This window comes from Phlebotomus argentipes, unplaced genomic scaffold (assembly GCF_947086385.1).
Source record: "Phlebotomus argentipes unplaced genomic scaffold, Phlebotomus argentipes genome assembly contig_15, whole genome shotgun sequence".
Classification (NCBI taxonomy): Eukaryota; Metazoa; Arthropoda; class Insecta; order Diptera; family Psychodidae; genus Phlebotomus; species Phlebotomus argentipes.
Genome location: NW_026776181.1, coordinates 18,050,004 through 18,070,897, shown reverse-complemented (window position 1 = coordinate 18,070,897; position 20,894 = coordinate 18,050,004). Strand labels below are relative to the sequence as shown.

The 20,894-nt window shown below is 40.6% G+C and overlaps 1 protein-coding gene across 1 annotated transcript in view; it reads right to left on the bottom strand.

Annotated features, from left to right (window-relative positions):
• Window positions 1-9,180, bottom strand: part of LOC132262149 (protein O-mannosyl-transferase Tmtc3) — a 106,622-nt gene extending 97,442 nt beyond the window's left edge. Inside the window, exon 1 of the mRNA XM_059761301.1 lies at window positions 8,601-9,180. Coding sequence (XP_059617284.1) covers window positions 8,601-8,798 — 198 coding nt within the window. The 5' untranslated portion in view covers window positions 8,799-9,180. The remainder of the gene's footprint in view (window positions 1-8,600) is intronic.
• Window positions 9,181-20,894: the final 11,714 nt, after the last annotated feature.

Below are 20,894 nucleotides of genomic sequence, written 5' to 3'. Positions count from 1 at the left end.
CCAGTCAAAGGCCGCACAATGTAAGAAGAGACAGTGTAATTAATTTTAATAAATCATACTAATTAAACTGGATTCAATTGCCGATCAAATGTCCCCCAGAATCTATGTGGACACTTAATTAGGCGCACCGGACACGTTTTATGCAACATGATCAACCATCCATTCGGATTTTTCCCCCTTCGGCCAACTGTCCCATGGCTTTATTAATTGGAAATTGCATATGCCAATGAACATGACGCTTTGGCTCGTGATGGATCCCTGGCCGGGGATTTAATTGCACGTACACTGGCAAATCCCTGTGTTATTGCATGCGGGGAAAAAAATGGAGGCAAATGAATTGGCCAGAGATCGATTCTCAGGAGAGCCGAGAGAAGATCCAGGGCGGAATGACTGATGGTGCAAGTCATGCCCAAGCGAAATCCATATCGTGTGTGGGCGTGATTGGGCGGCATGGGGGTGATATAAAGGGATCATGATGTCGTCTTATTTGTGTGTGACACAATCCCAAGGCCTATTTGCCACTGGAGCGTCACAGAGAGAGAGAAATGCCATGCGGGTGTCGAGTCTAGTTAAGAAAAATTGAACACTATGAGATGGAGACAACAACTAACCCCAATTTAATGCCTGTCATATTGCTGTATATTCATTTGTTGTTTGCCCTTCGTCCAGCCACCCAAGAAATGCCTCAAGACGCAGCACAAGTGCCACAGTGAAGGCCAAACACGATGGCGATGTGCTTGACTTCCTTGAGAAAACAGCGCGAAGAAACACAGCAGACGCCAAAGATGATGAGGAAGTTTGATTGAACTGTTATTCAGCAACATTTTGGATTGCACATTTAAAAAATTACAAAATGATGGTGTCTCTTTTCTGAGCGCAATTTAAGATAACAGATTTTGATTAGAGAAGATTGAGAAAAGAAAGTCACAGATCAGTTAGTAAGAAAATTCCAAAGATCTGAGACAAATATTCAAATTGTCTTCGTGCGCTAAAGCGGTATGAAAAATAGTAAAATTCTCTGCGAATGTCACATTGCAGTGTGATTGATTGCAGGACTGCTGCTCCTGCGGGACGCCGTGACAGCGAGCAACAAGGGGATGGGGAGACAAGGAGACGGCAAGAGCCCAAAGCCCATACAAATGAATTGTGCGGAATTCTCGAAGGAGAAAAAATTATACAATTTCTTGTGCGGAATATCTTATAAATAAATCATTCAGCGAGATAACTACCCCAGAAATACATATTAAATGTGTGTGACTACACGCGTCCCCACATGGGGAGGATTTGTACATAAAATTACTTTCAACACAAATAACCGAAAAGCTGCTTAACTATGGCAAGTCACTTGGGCGCAGAGAGAGAGAGAGAGAGAGTGGCCTGAATTGTGGTATGAAATCTGATTAAAAAAGGAAGAGAGAAGAAAGTTAAATAGTGTGAAGTCCACGAGGAGTGAGTCTCATTCTGAGATGAGGGCGGAAAAATAATAAGATCCCACCCTCAAATGTTACGCAACAGCTCATCGATGACGCAGCAAGCGGAGAGTGTGGAAAATTCATCATTGGAAAAACTAACCCATCAAGTCAATTTAAAAGTTTTCGTGCCTTCCCATGAAAATGGTTATGTGGCATTACACCGAGAAATTGATTCACTGACTCGTTCTGTTTGTGAGCTTTCTCTCCTTGAGCTTTTGTTTCAGCTGCTAAGAGGCTGATCAGTAGCTAACAATTGCTTGGACACTTTGAATTTGCACTGCCCAGTAGAAACACAATCCACTGTCCATCGTTTTTCCATAGTTCCGCCAGACATTCCTTAAGGAAACCTATAGGTAAAAACCATCCTCTTGAAAACCGGACAAACACCGAAACAGACCCGTAGAAATCCTTCAGGAATCTTTAAGAGAAAAGCCTTTTTCTTAAAGCCCAGATACACACCGGAATCGTCCCACGGAATTCCCACAGAAAAATCAATTAAAAATCCATCGTTTTATGTCTTTTTCGTCCTTGAAGGAACTTTAAAGAATGTACTTCTAAATTCCCAGAGGAAAATGCACTAAGAATCCCTAGAAATGGGGTTTCTTATCAAGTCTGTTACACTGGCTTAAGAGGTGTGAACAAATTGTGGATTTCCTAAAGAAAATCCCACGGGACACAATGAATTGTCCGGTAGGAATCCAGCGAAATTCCATCAGGACAGTTTTTACTGGGTTGTTGGTAAATTTTGATCCTCTCTTTTCACGATATTGCACTGTGATTTGCCAGTGAATCGCCCTCAGAAGTCCTCAAGTATCTTTCCCATTTCATCTTCCCGCCTCACCGAGATGCCCTCATCGTGACAACTTCCCGATTCTTTTGAGGCGCCATGGCAAAAGAGACAATCCGTGGAAGCAAGAGCGGCGCACATTGAATTCCGGAATTTCCAAATTAAGGCCATAAAAGTGATCGTAAAAAAAGAGAAAAGGCGCTACTTAAAGGCAAAAGAAACGGAGAAGCGCAGAAAAAAGTGGGCGAAAGAGAGAGAGAGAGAGAGAGAGAGAGAAAGTTTGCAAAATACACAAGATCCCTTTAAGGGTTATGTGAGTGTCAAGAATAAATAGCGAGCGCCCCCCAAAACGCCCGAGACATTCTCTGTATTATACACGCTTTAATCTAATCTACGAACAATTGGATGCAGAGGAGAAAAAATAGAAGAAATCTTGTAAGAACTCATGTCTGATGTCGCCTATTAAGAGCCATCACGCTTTTTTTGCACTTCGCCTCCTTTCGCCCCACTCACCCCCGCACCCCCCGCAATATACCCTAATCTATGGGTACGTCTGTGCTGTCGCTGGGTATGGTGCACCCCTAAATTCTCAAAGAGAGTCTCTTCTCGTGTAACAAATCGTCAAATAAAACTTGAATCGTCGTCGTCGCCGTCGTGATGTCGTCTCTTGATGGCACACACATAACTCTACTTGCTGCTATCTTCTGTCTTATTTTGCCAACTAAGAGCCAAAGCGCCTAACCACCCCCAAAAGCTCCGAGCTGAGTTGTGTGTGTGTTGTTGCGATGAAGAAGGAAGTTCGAGGGTGAGTTTCTGCGGTCAAATTACATTATTTCTCTAATTTTTCTTCGCCCAACTCCCAGATTTCTGACTCAGATACATACATTTTCCAATATTTACCCGCGATGTATCATAAAGAAAGATGATTTCTTGTTGAAACAGAAGAAATTCACCCAGAGATTAAATATCACACAGATTTATTGATTAAATTTAGGAATAATCTTCCCATTTTTTTTGTCTTCAATTCATTTTTCCCAGAGTGATTAATTAATTTCAATGAATTTTAATTTCCTCCCTCAAGTGCACTTGCAAATGGAGAATGACTGAGAGTCGCTGTTACAGCGTGGAAAAACATGAAAGATTAATCATAATTATTATTGTATGAATTTATATGTTGTACTATAAAATATGTCCAACTGTATTGCACCGCACAATTTATGTTGCCATCGCGGGGGGAAAAATATATATATATATATATGTATGACAAATACACGAAAAAAAACAACACGTAGAGACAGACGCAAAGTGTGTATTTGTGAGGGCAAACAGAAAAATCCATTTTGCAGAGTGCAAAACAAATAATTGTGTTTATATTTGGAATATCATCGGAATTTATGTTCCGCACCGAGAATTGAAATCCAGGGTGGATGTCACTCATTTGACACAATATTGCTGAAGAGGAAAATCGATTAAAAGCTCTATCTTTCCACGGATTTTTCCTCTTTCCACAATATATGTATTTTTTTTTCAAACACACAAAAAATACATGTCTATTTTGCCTCTTTTATTTTCAACCTCAACAATATACAATTTCTATCTATTTTCATTCCATCCGTTCGGTGTTCCATAAAAAGCCTCAACTTTATATCGATTCCACTCAATTTATCCCAATAGAGAGGTTTATTTTGGTACTTTTCAACCGATTTCGTGTCTATCAATTTGTTTTCTCTTTGAATCTCAACAGCCAAACTTAATTAGCTGATGAATTTCAACAACCATAACTCAGTGTGCAAATAGTAAAATTGACTATCAATTTAAAAAATTTCATCGAAATATGAATAAGAAGAAGTATGAATCAATTTTCTTCTCTGTTGCCGACAGTTTATACCGCAAAAAACAATTCCAAACTCATTTGCAGACAGTTCCTTCCTGTCGCTTTATTCACTCAACTCGTTTTTTATTTCTCACCCCATCCCCCATTTCCCAAAATTAACTTTCAAGCGGAAATTTATCAAAGCGTTTTGAAAGTGAGTGGGAAAATCCTCGGTCGCTGTGTTTTTTTCTTCTCTTCTTCAACCCTCACCCGTGTGCACCACAAGATATGAAAGTTTTATAAGTAATAATAACATATTTTATTAAAAAAGTTCTCCCTGGTGGAATTGTTGGATAGAAATGCCACAAATCAAGGCGCTTTTTACTCCTTACAGATGTCAATGTGTCTGAGATTTTCTTGTACAAGGGCGCAAGCCGAGGAGGGAAAGCTTGAGGGCAACGTTGGCATAAAAATGAAAAATTGATTCTTTTTCCATCACCCGATTTTTACATTCCCCTACAAAGTGCTACGGCATTCCGGGTGGCGGCGGCCTATATTGAGCGCCCCAATCGATCTGAAGACTTGCATTCGCCGTGGGAAAAGTGATTGCGGGAATTTCGCACGGGTGGTGGGAAGGGGTTTTTCGCCGGGAAACAGTGGCGGAACGCCGTGGCAAAAAGCGGAGGACGAATGGGAAATGTCGAAGCCGTGACTTGGCTGCCATGGTTTGGGGGGGGGGGGGAAGGGAGAAAGGGAGAGAAGGTTCTGATGGACTTTTTAGTAGTTGCGAAAATGGATTCATCAAATTTTCACGACATTTCATGGGGAAAATATAAGGAAAAAATCGCTGGGGTAACGAGAAAGAAAATTGGTGTCGTTCAATTCTATTTCCGTCCAACGTGAAGTAATTCCACCACTACTTGAGCTGCTTTTGAAATTTATCTCGTTATAAATTTATTGAAAGTGTGAGAGAGAGAGAGAGAAGAGAAGAGAGAGCAAGTAACAATTTCCGTGATATTATTCGCAGGATTTGTGCTTTTTCACCCCTTTTTCAACTCTCTCTGCGGATGGTTTTCATTTCATCTGACGATGGAAATGTGCAATTGAAACTTGTACGGATTTAATTCCCATGAGTTGAATTGAGTGCTGAAAGCGACTTGTTAGAGATCATTTAAGTTATGGCTATTGTGGCAGGAGTTATGCTTATTGCATATAACTTCTTTGTGGAGAAGTTCAGAAAATGTCAAGCAACAGAGAGACAAAAACTAAAATTTTAATTGCCCTTTTCTTTCTTATGGTTTTATTAGAGATTGAAGAGATCTTAGGGAACAATTCTCAATGGATCTTAGAAGCAGACATGATGGAATGTGCTTTAAACCTTTGAAAAATCTGTCGAAACTCTCTTGCTGGAAGAAGAACACCTTCTGGTTATTCTCCTGATTAAATGTCCTTTCTTACGCAGTCGAAAAATCTTCGTAAGATCCTCTGAAGTCTCGTGTTGTTCACGCACAATAACTTAATCAAATTTTTATATATAAAACACCTAAAAAGTCCAGATAAAAAATGAAAATCGACAGGACAAATATTCTGAAGACACCTCGGGTTCATTTAAGTCTTTTTGAGAACCCAAAACATATTTAAAAGCCAAGAATTCAAATGTTACTGCTTCATTTGTGCTTTAGTATCACAAACGGATTAAGGATTAGGCTGAATGTCTCCAAACTTGGCATAATGATTACTTATTAATGAGGGAAGATTGGTGGTTCTATTTAATTTGACTCTGGTGGTTCTATTTAATTTGGAGTCACTGTAAATGCCGCAGTGATTCACTCATCATAGTTATGAGCTTGTTATTCTCCTTTGGTCATAATTGTAAAATTCTCGCTGCTCTTTCAGCTGCATTTTAAAAGAGCAAACAATTTTCTAGAGAGTCTCCCAGGATTTCATCCGGGATTTTCACTCTGCCACCTCCCAAAGGATCCATGCTTTCCTTTCAAATTGACTTTCGCTGCTCATGTTTTGACTGAATTCACAGCAAAAGAGCTTCATTGCAATTTAAATTCTAATCCATTACTAACTACTGAGCTTCCACACAACTGCGAATCATTCTTGTGCAAGCTTCCTCGAGCTTGGTGTAATTTTCTTGTTAGCCTCTGTGAGTTTCTTTTCGCCTCGGAAGCGACTTGTAATGATGATGATAGGTTGTTGTCCCCATTTCTTACCACGCACACACCCTCTCTCGTGAGATGCCAGCGTCTTCGCCACCCTAGCGTGAAGGGGTTCCCACGTGCGGGGGTGAAACGGGTGGGCAAGATGTTTTTTTTTCGGCGCGTACACGCACAAAGTCTTGTGTGTTCCTCTTCGGATCATTACGTTTTGTTAACGAGTTTTTGCCTCCGTCAAGAGTGCTCTCCTCCAAGCAAATATTGCTACACTCCTGATGGTGTGTCCTGCCACTTCACCCCTGTCACTGTTGCATGCTCAAGAGTCTGCCAGGCCACCCTCCGTGTCGCATGCGGAGGGAAGTTTTACTTTTGGCACACCAGCCTCGCTCTCTCTCTTTTTTCAACCTTTTAATAATACGACACACGCATTATATTTTCTTGTCTCACTCCGGGCCCCAACTCCCCCCCCCCCCCACCCAATGTCGGCAGTACAATGTACCCAGAGGAGGGTCGGTAACTATGTGCGTGGTACGTGATACTGGGACATTATTGTGGGTATGCGCGCCATTGTTCGAGGAGCCCCACAAGAGAGTGTATGCTTGGGTGACTGAATGACTGACTGGCTGCGGCGGCTCGGGAGCAATCAAAAGAGATAAATGTCGTGTCAAAATGTGATTATTGAATTTTTATTTCTCACAAACTACCCCCGAAACGTCTCTCGCTCTCGCCTCAATTTGCTCGCCGAAGCGATAATGTAGTGAAGGGCAGAAGGTCGTCATTTCTACGTCTGAATCGCACCCCCAACCCCCAGCTCAACTTCATTAACTTATTGATGGCATTAAACAAGGCGCCAAATGGCACCAAAGTGAATAATGGCACACCATCACACGATCCAAGGAAATCTCACTTTAATACACCTACTATTCCGCTAAATGTCCCCCACATGACGACACAGCAACGCATCGTGGGCCCGGCGCTTGGGGTTGGAGATTGGGGGAGATTAAAGTTAAATAGAGACACAAGTTAGGCGCCAAGAGAAAGAAAACTAACACTATACACAATTATCATTACACTTTGTCCTCTTCCAAAACATTTACATTTTCTCGCGCGCTCCTTCCGAATGAGAGAGGGTGTGTTTCACCCTCCCATTAAATACTTCTTCCGCGCCGTGGAATTTTGACTTCACAGTGAATTTTATTTGCGGTAATTTTGGGGGTGGAAATACATAGAGCAAATAGCTCCGAAACTGATAGGAATTTTTCACTTTTCTCCACTTTCAGCAATATGTGGCGAAAATCTCTAAAACTAGCACGTCGCAAACTCCTCAACACAGAAGCTCCCCCGAAGGAGGGTGTTTTTATCCCCCCCCCGAAAAGCACCTCACACACGCCACACTTCACCATGGAATCCACTTTGTATTCCTCAATTTTTCCACCAATTCTCCTTGTGTAATCTCCACCCGAGAAGTCCCCAATGCTGAATTGTGATTTATTTGAATGCGATACCATGGCATAAACACACACCTTTTATAATTCCACGCTGTACTGTCGGGATATCTCATAAATTGTGCTCTCTCTCTCGCCAAGGGTTGGAGAGGTGGAGAGGACTTCTGTGCTCTGCCACACACACCCCTGAAGGTGATGGGAGGGCTTATTTCGCATGCATATTTTTCTTCCAACAACAAAAATAGTGTCTCTCCAACCATCTTCCTCTATTTACTTTCCCCCCATTTCCCACCCCCTCCACCCCCGTCATCCGCGCCCTAAACTCTGCGCTGCAGAAGTTGATTTACGATTTATTTTTCTGCGACAATCCGATTCTAGCACAAACAAATCTCGATATCTTTCCAAAGTGGGGCGGAATTTTTTCGTCACATGCGTTCGATTTGATTTCTCTACATATGGGAAAAAGTGTGAAGAGCCGAAGAGAGTTGGCTGAGTGCTCGTATTTAATCAAACATTGAGTGTGAATGGAGAAATAGACATAAATATGTTGTTGCTCTCTATAATGTTCCAATTGGAAGAAATACTTCAGTAGATTTGCTTCTTCGCTCTATTAAGCGCCCATCGAAATCTTATCTTATAAATCTGAGTGAGTTTTTGGTGTTGCTTTTCAATATTCATTCCCAGACTTGTTCACGAAGCAGCAAAACAACACTCTCTCTCTCTATTCATTAATATCGACATTGCTCTATTTCCGCGCCGCCCACGCGAGTTCGCCCCAAATAGCCGGCTAAAAGTGGCGAACGTGGGTAGCGAAGGGTTGAAAACAAACACAGCGTATTTGGACAGAGAGTTTTGTGTACTCTGTCACTGGGTTATATATATGAGGGATGCTCTCTTGGAGCTGCGGAAGGGCCGTACCTTTTGCATCGGAGTGCCCCAGAAGTCATTGAAGAAGATATTCTTCCACGGTGTGTGCGGACGAAGGTCCTTGTTCTCCTTGATGGCACTGATGTCGTCAAACACAAAGCTACAGTTGAGACTGTTGTGGTAGCACAGGACGCACGTGAAGGCGATGATGAAGCCCAAAAAGTGCTGCGGTGACATTGTGATGGGCATCTTGGGGATTGTCCTTGATCCTCTCTTTTCCTTTTTGCGTAACAATTGTCTAATCACTCTGCTCACAATCGTGGGAAATGCAGCTGATTGCCACTCGACATCTCATGCTTTTCTCTCTCCCCTCTAAACTCCTTCAGTGACTCTTTAAGTTGTCGTGTTTGCCTCTATTATTAATGCAGAGTGGCTTCTGAGACTCTCTTCAAGTCCACAACACTTGAGCGGGGCTAATTTGCGGCAATTTCGGGGGGTGAGCAAAAAGGCAATTTGCTATATCTCTCTCGCCGGCGCAAAACCCGTTTTAACGGAGTCTGTCCCCGCGAGATAATTTATCGATGCACAGTTGGATGGCTCTCTCAGCCGATGGTGTGCACTTGCTATTCTGGTGTGGTGAGTCGATAGAATTCCCAATTACATGTAAATTGTCGCAACAAGAAGTGCGTTGACGCCAAAACTCGCCAGACGACGACAGTTTTCCTGGCGCTCCAGCACTCTTGGATCGATTTTAACAATTACAGTCCACACTGTACAGTCCCACACTTCACCACAAAACTGCTCCAATTTTCCCAGGGAAACTTGTCTCTCAATTCAGCCACACAACTGGGGATGTCCGAGGGACTGAATGACACCACTTCAATTTATAGGGTGGCCTCTCACACACCGACCAAAGCAACGGCCAGCAAGGGACTATATGTATTGTCGTGTCTCAATTGCTAAGAAGTCATCCGTTGTGGAGATTGAAACTAATAATGGCACCAGAGATGTGACTTGGATTTTCACTTTGGGTCGCCCAATGGCCCAACTTTCCAAGCTTCACAATCTAATCAAATTCTCCTCAAAGTTATGCTTGTTGTGTCTCTCTTCTTGTGCGACCCAGATTTGTGGGTTCATCACACTGCTTTCATCTCTTGGTTTCAGCAAGATTTCGCACCGCTCTATTGCCTGATTTTGCCGACGTCTTGATAGTTTTTTCTAGGTCACTCGTGAGTCTCAAGTCTCCACATTTTCTTCCTATTCACCCTCGAAAAACAATCAACCCTGACGAGGTTGAAGTCCGTTACGAAAGCCACCAATTTTCACACAGTTCAACATTTATAGCACGCATGTGACGTTTCAGCTGTCACGTCTTTGCTCTGTCAGATGTTTTTCTCCTTTGCCAATTCTCACACAAAACACACTCGCCTCTACTTGTTCCTCGGCAATGCACAATGAATGGTGGTCAGTTGTGAGATTTCCGCACACGATACTGTCCAAACACCCTCAAAGGACATCACTTTGGGCGTGAAAAGGTCACACGGGAAAGCTTGTTCGCAATTGAATCGGGTTTAACCACAAAAACACCCGTTGGAAACAAGTGCACTGAGACAGTTGGTGCTCAATCGCCAACGGATGCAACGCGTGAAGTCACGACGCGAGGATTCACGGCACAGTTGTCACGATATCTCAGATGTCACAGACACTGAAGACAGCGCAAGAGTGTCTCCCAAATGGAGCGCGATGTGACTTTTAACGGGTCCAGAACCGTCTGCCAAAGCAGTATTCCATTGACTGAGTGTTCTCTTTTATATTCACGTACGTTGCCCCCTTATTTTCGTTACTATGTTACTGTCTCGCTCTCATCGTCATCATCATTGGGGAACTGTGTGCCAAATCTCTCTCTCGCGCGCTCTCTCTCTCTCACTCTCTCTGGATGGATGTCTTGCAGACCGCGAGAGACGGGATGCTTGACCCGAAAGATTCTCACTCTGGAGGTGCATTTGGCCTGGCATTCCGCCGGAGTTTAGGCAAATCACAAGAGGCGAGAGGGTTGCCTTTGGCAGAGAGAGAGACTGTGAACCATCATCAACCCCTCTCGTGTCGCTGATGACGCCCGAGTGCCGCCGAGTGTGCGCGCCGGGGTGCGAAGTTGACGCGAGTGGCGGAACCCTGACTGCCCCTGCAGGAGAAGTGGCGTAGGCCATCGTCGGGTGGTCGTGAGAAGGAGCAAATTTGATTTGTGTTGTAATTGCAGTACGCTATCAAGCGTTATGATTGAAACCATTTCACATTGCTGCGTGTGGAGAAAATATAGAAAATAAAATTTTATTGCTGTGCCGGTCTGATATGAATTTACGCGCCCCCCGCAAACCCCATAAAATGTGAAAATTCTCCAGCAATTATATATAGCCGCGGGGGGAGGGAGGGTTTATCGTGAGATGACGCTGGGCGAGTGTATAATTTGATAATAATAAAAAAGGGCCAACGAAGCAAATCAGCCCCCATAATTTCGGGGTAGAGAGAGAGAGAAAGAGAGACAATTTTAGCGCCAAAAATTTAATGCCACCAACCCCATTGATTGCCCGAGAGCAGCCCCCTGCTCACAAGAGGATCGGGAATCACATGTACCTGCCGTCTCGGGAGGGGAAAAAATTTAATCAAATTAAATTCAAGTGAAAAGGGAGCATATGTACGAGGAAAATGAGTTGAATGACTCTTTTCCCCTGCACCCCATGAAATTTCATTACAAAATAGCACACACTGGAGCTTGTGTAAGTTATGTGGGCGCCGGGGGTTGCTTACTTCTTAAAATATATCGTGCCGCTTCGGAGGGTTGGGGGTGGTGGCATGGATGAAAAATACCCCGTGGCTTTTGGAAAATTTGGCACATGCGTCGATCTATCATGACAATTTCCCGAATAATATCATTATACACATTGGCCGTTGGCAATGAAAACCACCCCTGCTGACCTTTCACCCTCGCCGCTTCGCAATTTCGTCTCTCTGCTGCTGCTGAAAAACAAGGAATTCCCCGCGTGGCCCATTCTTCAATTTTATCCTGTGCTCTCAGTCGGCAAACACCCCGGCAATAGTTGACTGTACAATCCTCACATCCTGTTTCAATAAAGTCCTCTGCGGAGCCCGAAAAAATTACTTGAGCATCCCTACAGAGTTCCACAGGTATAGAATTTGGCCGCGGGCGCCCAAAATTCTCATAAGCATGGAATGCGACAAAGTTTTCCGGAGAATGAAGCGACCAGAAAATAAGTGATAGCCAAGTTTCTATATAGTTTTTACCCTCATGACCATAGCAAAAGATAATAGATATTTCGTCGCTCGAGGGAATTTGTCATATCAATTTAATCTCTTTAGAGTGGATTAATAACGAGGGATTTTCATGTTCTGTTTAGTGTGCTGCAATTAGCGTAATTGGTGTTATTGGAGAGTGACTTTGACTGAGGGAAAATCAATCATTTAATGTGTTGATTCCAGAGAAGATACAATACTTTTCACCTCTTCTCCTTCACATTTTTCCACACCCCTTTGATAACCCCATGCAAAAGATATTGCTGAATTGTACAGAATCTTCTGCTCTTGCATTTCCCAAGGAAAAGGATGCACTTCAAATCCTCTCGAGATTAGAAAAATCAGCACAAACACGTAAAAAGTGTTGAGTTATTGCAGATGAATTGAAAGGTGTGGTGAAACACTGCAAATCTCATCTTCGTCTTCACAACCCTCAATGCCAATATTTGTCATACGTCGCTCGTCCTAGCGTGCACTCTCTCGTCATTCTCCTGCCCCCCCTTCAATAACCACCCACAGAGCGTCCCAGGACAATCACCCTCGTGCGACCCACGCTCCAGCCACCCCGCAGACAGTCATCCGAGTGCACCCGGGGTGCTTCTTCGCCACCCCGCAAGACGAGATAAACATTCTGCATGCAGTTTTCCAAGCAACGACCTTTGACATGCTGCAGCTTCTGCTGCAAACACTTTATGAACAGCACTACAGCGTTCGGTGTGCATATGTATATGATTGTGATTTTGTTTGGTTGGATTCATAGAATTTTTAAGCGATCTCACTCCCAGTGTCGCATTATTGTTGTTTGTGTGAGGAAAGTTTTGCTTCTTTTCAGCAGCACTGCACACAGTGAAGGACGAAAGGGGAGGAGGAGGAGGAGGAGGAGGAGGAGAGCATAAAGTTGGCATTGTGGATGCAGAGAGAAACACATCCGAGCCCCGCAGGGTGTGCATCACTCGGGAGAAATGCGCTGTTTATAATGAATATAAATGAAGGGGATGGAGAGTGATTTTTTTCCCGGGTGAAATTAGATCACATTCTTGTAAACAATCTCTCAATCCCTGAGATTAAATCCATCTGCAGGAGCGGACAGACGGCTCTCATGCACTCCGCGTGACACCTGATGACCTCTCCCTGGGAGAAAAGGGTCGAAGCGGGGACAGAGATCGAACGGAGGCCGGATTATCAGATACCGAAGGGTAGCTGGTGAGGATTACCAACTAATTATATGGTAAAGCTGTTAAAGTTCATGCAAGAGATGGGCTTTAAAGTTTATCAACATTTCCACGTGTTTCGCCTTCCCACCCCGCGCCTAATTACATCCCCCCCCCCCCCCCCCCCCCCGGAAAGATTGCAGTGGCAGAAAACCCGTGAATCTAATTGAAAAAGTCTAATTTAAAAAATTACCCCTCTTCAAACATTCAAAATGAGATTGTTTTAGTGCATGGAAGTCAATGTAATTTGAAAGTGGCCATTTGGCCACTTGCAGACACGAAGTTGTAGTGAATAAAACTTAGACAATTCCGGGTGCCGCGTAATAAATTTGATTAGGTCTCCGTGCGACAGCATGACGGAGAAAGAGATATGATATGTTTCCGAGGGATGCCAGGGGGGTGGGTGGTTAATATTCAGCATGTTGTTTGTCACTGATGCTGGCAAGTTGGGAGAGAGTGAGAGGCGACACTGGCAGAGTCTCTCCCCACCATCAAGCTCATACACGACATCCTGCCAGAACGAACACAATTCCCGTATTTATTGTCCAAACGTCTCCCTCAACACAAGAAGTGTGCGCTGTTCTGCATGTTACAAGACAAAAGGCGGCTCTCTTAGGCGCGCGCTTTCTCCCAATTTTATCCACTCACCGCCGCCGCCCCCACAATTAACGAGCACATTCCACACCCCAAACTGTGGACCCACTGAAGGGAAATCACCTGCAATTGTACACGTAAATTTCCCATGAAATGTGGTGAATGTCTTCCACGCAAAAGAACTTACAACTCTTGGCCAAGCCATCAGGACGACATTTTCCGTGTTGGAAATCGTCGGGTGAGTCGGAAACTATGAAAAGCCGAAGCGAAATTTGCCAAATTTAGCTTCTAATTTATTTTCTAAATTTTTCAGTCACTTTTATTGGTATTTATTGGATTTCTTTGCCTGAAATATGACAAAATTAAAAGAAAAAAACTGAAAATGTTAGTTTTCAAAGTATATTTTTAATAGTTTTTATGTACATTTTACCCAAATGAATTCTAAAAAATCAATTCTTCATACTTTATTCATGAATTTTTGTTTTGTGAAAGTTTTAAAGTAAAAAAGATAAAAGATATGACAAATATTATTTTTATTGAACGGCTAAGAACATTTTAAGAAAATTGTGAAAATCTAACAATAATATGTTAATTTAAAAGGCCAATTTGAACAAATGACAGCAATTTTTGTGAGAATTTTACGTTTTCCCCAAAAGATACAAATTTTGAAATTTTTGACAGCGCTTTTCAAACATACATAAGACGAAAGCTATGATAAATCGACTTTTTATTGTTTTCGATTCACCCGTCGAAATAGAGAGAGAAAAAAGCGAGGGAATTATTGATCACGACAGAGACAATTTTATTCGTGTATCAACAAGGTGAAATAAAAGTCGCAATAGAATGATATTACCCGCCACAAATATTAAGGGTGTCTATTAAAAGAATTAATATTTAATGTCAATACTCGAGACAGAAGTTTTGGAAGTTATTATTTTATATCGCATGACTTCGAACACTGTGTTCGGGGGAAAATGTAACGAGATGGAATTAAATTTACACACATTCTAGCAACAAATCTATATTATTGTCGAGTTTTTCATTCCATGAAATATTATTTTCAGAACAATCATCGTAAATGTAAGATGATTAATAAAGAGACTATTACTTTACACGTAATTCTCTCTCCGAAGTATACAATATAAGGAAACTTTCACGACGACTGAATGGAGAGCTTTAAGCTCTTCGCAGTGCGGAGTGATTGGATTGTATGCAATGCTTTTAATTTAAGCTGTAAATATTGCAGCAGGAATTAATTAAACAATGCAAGCAGGGTCACGAGCTGGCATTGCAACAAATGGTGAAAAATTGGTAAAAGGGGTAAAAGTCTGGGGGGGGAAAAAATATGGCAAATGCTTATTGAGTCCCCGAAATCGACTTGACTCTCTCTCTCTTTTTTTGCCCAAATCCATTGGCAGTCTTCCAGCATGAATACCATCAAATTTATAGACTTCACTCTCGACGCCCCACAGCTTTTCGGACAGCAAAGTTGGAGAGTGAAACAGGTGCCTCTAATTACATCGTCGGGAGCTTTTCTCTCTCATATTTTTCGCATTCATGCTGTGTGTCACTTTCCCTCCAAAGTCAATTAATAAATGATTTTGCCGTGCAGCAAAAGAGTTGAACGTTATTCTAGAGACTTCTTTATGGTTTTTGTCTCATGATTTTTCTATTTTTCCATACTTTTTTTTTATTAAAAACTATGTTTTTTGCATCGCTTGTCCGTACTTTTCACCGTCGAGATCTTCCTATCAACGGAAAATCAAACGCGAAGTAAGCAAGGGGAAAGTCACTCGCGATTTCAGACTATTAACTTTGCGAATATTATTTAAATTTTGATTATTTCATACTAATTCTGATTATTTTCTGAATATTTTATTAAAAATTAATATTTCATAAAAATCCTTATTATTATTATTTGATTATTTTCTAAATATTTCATTAAAAATCGAATATTTTATAAAAATTCTGATTTTTTTTATTCTTTACTGAATATTTGATTAAAAATAGATTATTTTATATTAATTCTGATTATTTTTTGATTATTTGCTGAATATTTGATAAGAAATTAATTATTTCATACAAATTCTGAATGTATTTTTTGATTATTTTATTTAAAATTAATTATTTCATACAACATCTGATTATTTTTTTTGATTATTTTCTGAATGTTTTATCAAAATTGAAATTTTTGATTTTTTTCTCCACATATTGCCGCCAGAGGGCAGCAGATTAAATTTTAAAGACACGCTTGAGTGCCGATGAAATTCAAAAGTTTATTCAATATCCCGAAAATATTTTAATATAACTAAATTTATTTAAATAAGTTGTGAAAAATATGAATTTTTTAAATTTATTTTGGAATTTTACTTGGAAAATAATCATTTTTGCAATTTTTAATAAAAATTTTGATTATTTGCTCTAACTAATGACTTTCCCTTTGGATGTAAGGGAGGAAAATGAATGTTGAAGTGTGTTTTTTTTAATGTCAAGAGTCACCTTTGCAATTTGTGCATCCGAAAAAGTGTTTTGTGCTAATGAATATCTCGCCCACATAGTTTTGCCGTCGCATTCGTTTGAGCTGTGTTAATACACAAGCCGAGAGTGGAATGTATTGAGACACTTTCATGCAGTCGAAAGCTTTTGCAAACTCTTTTCAAAGAACCACTCCACGAGAGACTGTCGCTGAAAGTGCTGTGTTTGCAGAAAAATATACACTGTTTCCAAGGTACTACCATCAGTTGAAAAGTTTCTGTCTGCATCCGTTGAATTTCGTCCCAGAATTCTGTCTGTCCTCCAGAAAAAGTTTTTTACACTTTTTACGCGGAATCAATCAGCAGAAACTGCGAAGGGTTGTGTATTCATGATTCTACGCTTTCTTCTCTTTTTTTTTCTTACTTGTTGAACTTTCAATGAGTTGCGAAAGAAAGGAAGAGATAGTTAAAGTGTGAGCTGGTATTCAGTAAGTTTCCTTCCCCACGAAACTCTCTAAATGATGAGCTTTAGGTACAATGTATGTGAATATTTCGATAAATCTGGCGAATCTCACAAAAATTCACCCGATTTTCGCCCATACAAAATTTCATTTTCATTGTCACTGCAGCGATTTTCGCATGTGATTGAGCAATTGTTCAAGTTTGTGCTGAATTTTATTCCATGTTAAATTTTTGGACTTCCACAGAATGGGTTGAAAAATGAAATTAAATTAAAATACTTCACATTTTCCATGTGGAACCCGAAAAAACAAAGGCTGCGAGTTCTGGTTTCGGCGTTAAACAGACTGGCGCGAGTGAAACGGTTGCACAATTAAAATCCCCTTTGATGATGCCAAAGGGACAGCGACGAGGGTGGCAATTGTGCCGGGGATGAAGTTTGATGTTTTATGTATAAAAAGTTATATTGACAACAGGCGGCATAAATAAAAGAATACCTCTTCATTTCTCGTGGACAATAAAATAAAATTGACCGCCGAATGTTGCGGCGAAGCCGAGTCAGCAGGATATTTTGCGGACGCAGTCACTGAACCGAGTCATATATTGAATGATTTCCTCCCTTCTCTGTCACCCCATCGACACCCCCCCCCCCCCAATGGAGGCCTCAACAATGGACAACACGGACAACACTGCCAGGCAATATTAACAATGCAGATTTAGATATTTCACGCTGCCATTAATTGAGTTTCCACATATATATTGAATTTCAAGGGAAATATCGAGAGAAAAAATGCTCTTTTATCAAATATATCAATAACACTGGAGTTTAATTCAATGCAAAACAATACCAAATCGCACACTAATGAGACTTTCCTGCTCCGAAGTGTGATCTTTTTTTTAATTAAACTCATTTTGATAATGACAATGATATGGCGAGATGAGGGTTCATGTAATTATTATTAACTCATTGTCGAAATTTTCAATTGAAAACGGCACTACAAGGGCCAATGAAATAATTATACCATGGCGAATCGGTCTCATCTCGCAACATTTTAATTAATGCCACACACATCCGAAAAGTGCTTTTGAAAGGACAATGTTTGCACACTCTCCTGATTAATAGTCAAAGGCAATAGCAGTCAAAATTTTCATTTTAATCGGAACACACAAAAGCGAGCGGATATTCGGCATTTATGGATTAATTCTCAATATAATGCAGCTTGTACTAAATACAAGCCGCTTTTGCGAGTGATAGGATTCACTCTGGAGTGTAGAAATTTAAACAGATTTCGCAGATTATCTCCTAGAGAAGTGTGTACTTGAAAAGGGGGCTTTAATGCACACCTGAAGCGCGTTGTGAGCTTTAATCAAGGGGTAGATTTTACAGTTGGAATTGGTAGGAAATTAAAGTGGTAAAATAATTTGCATTGCAAAAGATAATTAAACAAGTTGACAATTCTTAGAAAAATCAATTTATTATTTGTTAGGTTGTGTGCTTGATTTAAGACAAATTCTGGGTGCTCAAATTACCCTCAAAATCATCAAAATTGTGCCTAAACTGAGAATATTTCTTTTTTTCTTGAGACTGAGCATTTGTGTTCCAAAAACTTCAGATTAGATATTTTCTTGAAGCAAGAAACAGCTTTGAAGTCAAACATAACTTCAAAAATGTCATTTTAGCCTAGAAGAGCAATTTTCGCGGTTAAATTTACTCATTTCTAGATTTGAAAGGATTAAAATTAGTTCTTGAACTAATTAAAAGGTTTTTAAACCGATTTTCATAAACTCACAATTTGATTAGAATTTTTCTAGGCATTTTCCGATGACAAAACTTGGAAATCAAGACAGAAATCGTTAATGAACAAATCGTGAGACACTAAAACCAGTTCACACAATCTTAAATACAAGCATTTGAAGAGATTTAACCTCTTGAGACGAAAAACCCGGGATTATATTGTGATATTTCAGAAATGAGTCAAAAAAGCGATAGAAAATGACTCTAAAGACGCTCAGAAGTGTCTGAAAAGTGTTGAAAATTCTGCACAAGGACTGTCAAGAGTGTCAGGAAGATATGTACAGACTAAGAGCATATTATCTCCCCCTTTGGCTTTAGTGCGCAGAAAAAGAGAACTTTAAATATTTCTCTGGCCAAGCTGCAGACAATGTGAACAATCTCCGCACGTTTAATATACCCAACTCTTAACGCTTGATTAATTGCGCAAGAGTCAATTGTGAAATTGCAGGTGAGATATTCTTGGTGGCAACAGAGTTTCTGGCAACAAGTCAAACGGCGTACGTGATTCCGGCTGGATGAATTGCAATTCTGCTTCTATTCACGCGAGTCATTCTGCTCGGAAACGCCGTGGTTTTCCTCCTCGACGGCGCGAGTTCTTGCAAAAACAAGAGCTGCGGTGAAAAATGTGAATACTTTTCGCCGCGCGTTGATCCGCTTCAAACCGGCCACGGTTTTTGGGGGTTGATAATGAAATGCGGAGAGTTGCTTGAGCGTCGAGACACACATGTTCATTAATTCATCCCCGTCGCTCTAGGGGCGCAGGAAGTATCATTAAATCCCTGATTATTGTGTGATTGATACTCCCACGCTATCGTCAGCCAGCGCAGAATTGGGGTTTTTTGCCGGGCCGTCAAAATACACAGAGATTACCTGGAGATTTAGAGGACGTTCAGAGCAATATCAATGTCGGATCTTAATTGGGCCATTTCGCTCTGTGTACACATTGACCATCGGCGTGTATGTGGTCATTTTATTAATAGGGCCCATCCACAGTTATCGCTAAATAATTGGGGCGAATGCATGTGAGGGCGCCCTTGGCCCCTCTCTCTTCTCTCCGGCCACCCTTGCAGCCGAAGTCGAGCAGATCTCCCAATTATTTACGTAAATCTGTCTGATACTAATGTTTTAATTATCATTAACATTGTTGATTACGGTCATCAGCACTCCACAAATTCCATTATTACCCATATTATTAATAAATGGATGGCTCGGCATACATATATTTCGTAATTGTCAAAGAGAGAAAGCTTGTCGCTCTCACTAAATTATATGTTTAATTAATCGGCTTAACTTGTGCAGTTTGCCAACCAATCTTCTCGCTCCCTGAAGCATTCGGGGCTTGATTACTACTCCGGACGGCCCTCATTATATTGTACACGCCAGATTCATCATGCAAATTTATTTGCATTTCTCCATTTTCGCCGCCCCCCATCATGAAAGTATGCATGCTCAATTGGAGGGTGTATAATGTTCGGATTGATTAGCGAAATGGGGCATTTTCTAAAATTCAGCTAAACATTAATTTATCATTATAATAACTACACAGTAAGAGAAAGGTACTCAAAATAGTGACAAAGTTTCCACGAAAAGTCACACAAAGTATGTAAAAAAAAAGGTAATTTTTCGCCACAATTCGAGTATTTTTACGAAATAATACAAATTCTTACAAGTTTTTAAAGGTTTTACAAGTTGCCAAAAGATTATGAAGTAATTCAGCAAATAATGCAGTGTTTCTCGTGGAAAAGAAGTGAAAATTTACTTCATTCGCATCTTCAAGTGGGGACTTATTGGTTTTTGCATTATTTATTAAGTGTTTCCTTCTCTTGAATTGGTAAAAATATTTCCTGCATTTCCTCACTTCATCATCAGAAGGTGACATGGATGTCGATGGGATTCAACCAGCCAATGCAGGACAATTATTGTTCAAAACAACTCTTCAATCCGTCAGAAGTTGCCGAGGATGCAAAGAGGACATCACAACTTCACAACGAAGAAAGCTCCCTGAGATAGCTTTCCGACGAACAACGTCACCAAAGGATCGTTGTGCTCATCTTCAAAGATGTGAAATTTTTAAATAAGATTTTCAACACTGTCCAGAACATATTCAGGCAGAAATTTACACTTTCTCAGACACTGCGTAGGTGAGAAAATTTCTTGTTGTCAGGAAATTAGGTTCTGATTAATAATGATTTTTATGAAAATGTATTTTTATGTATGATTTTATTTATCAATATTGTTGCGTAAAAATCAAATTTGGTTTTTATATAGAAATACGAAAATATGTAAACCCATTAGAAGGATTACAAAGAATTACGAATGGCAGGTAAAAATTACAAATAAAATACCTGATTTCATAGTTTTGTTGAAAAAATGTACAAAATATGAATTTGTGACTTTTTTTTGTATCTTTTCCACTCGATTTCAGAATTTTTTTTTACAAAATTTAACAAATTCCTTCTAATTTTCCCTTTCTCTATACATATTATGCACACACGTGCTAAAA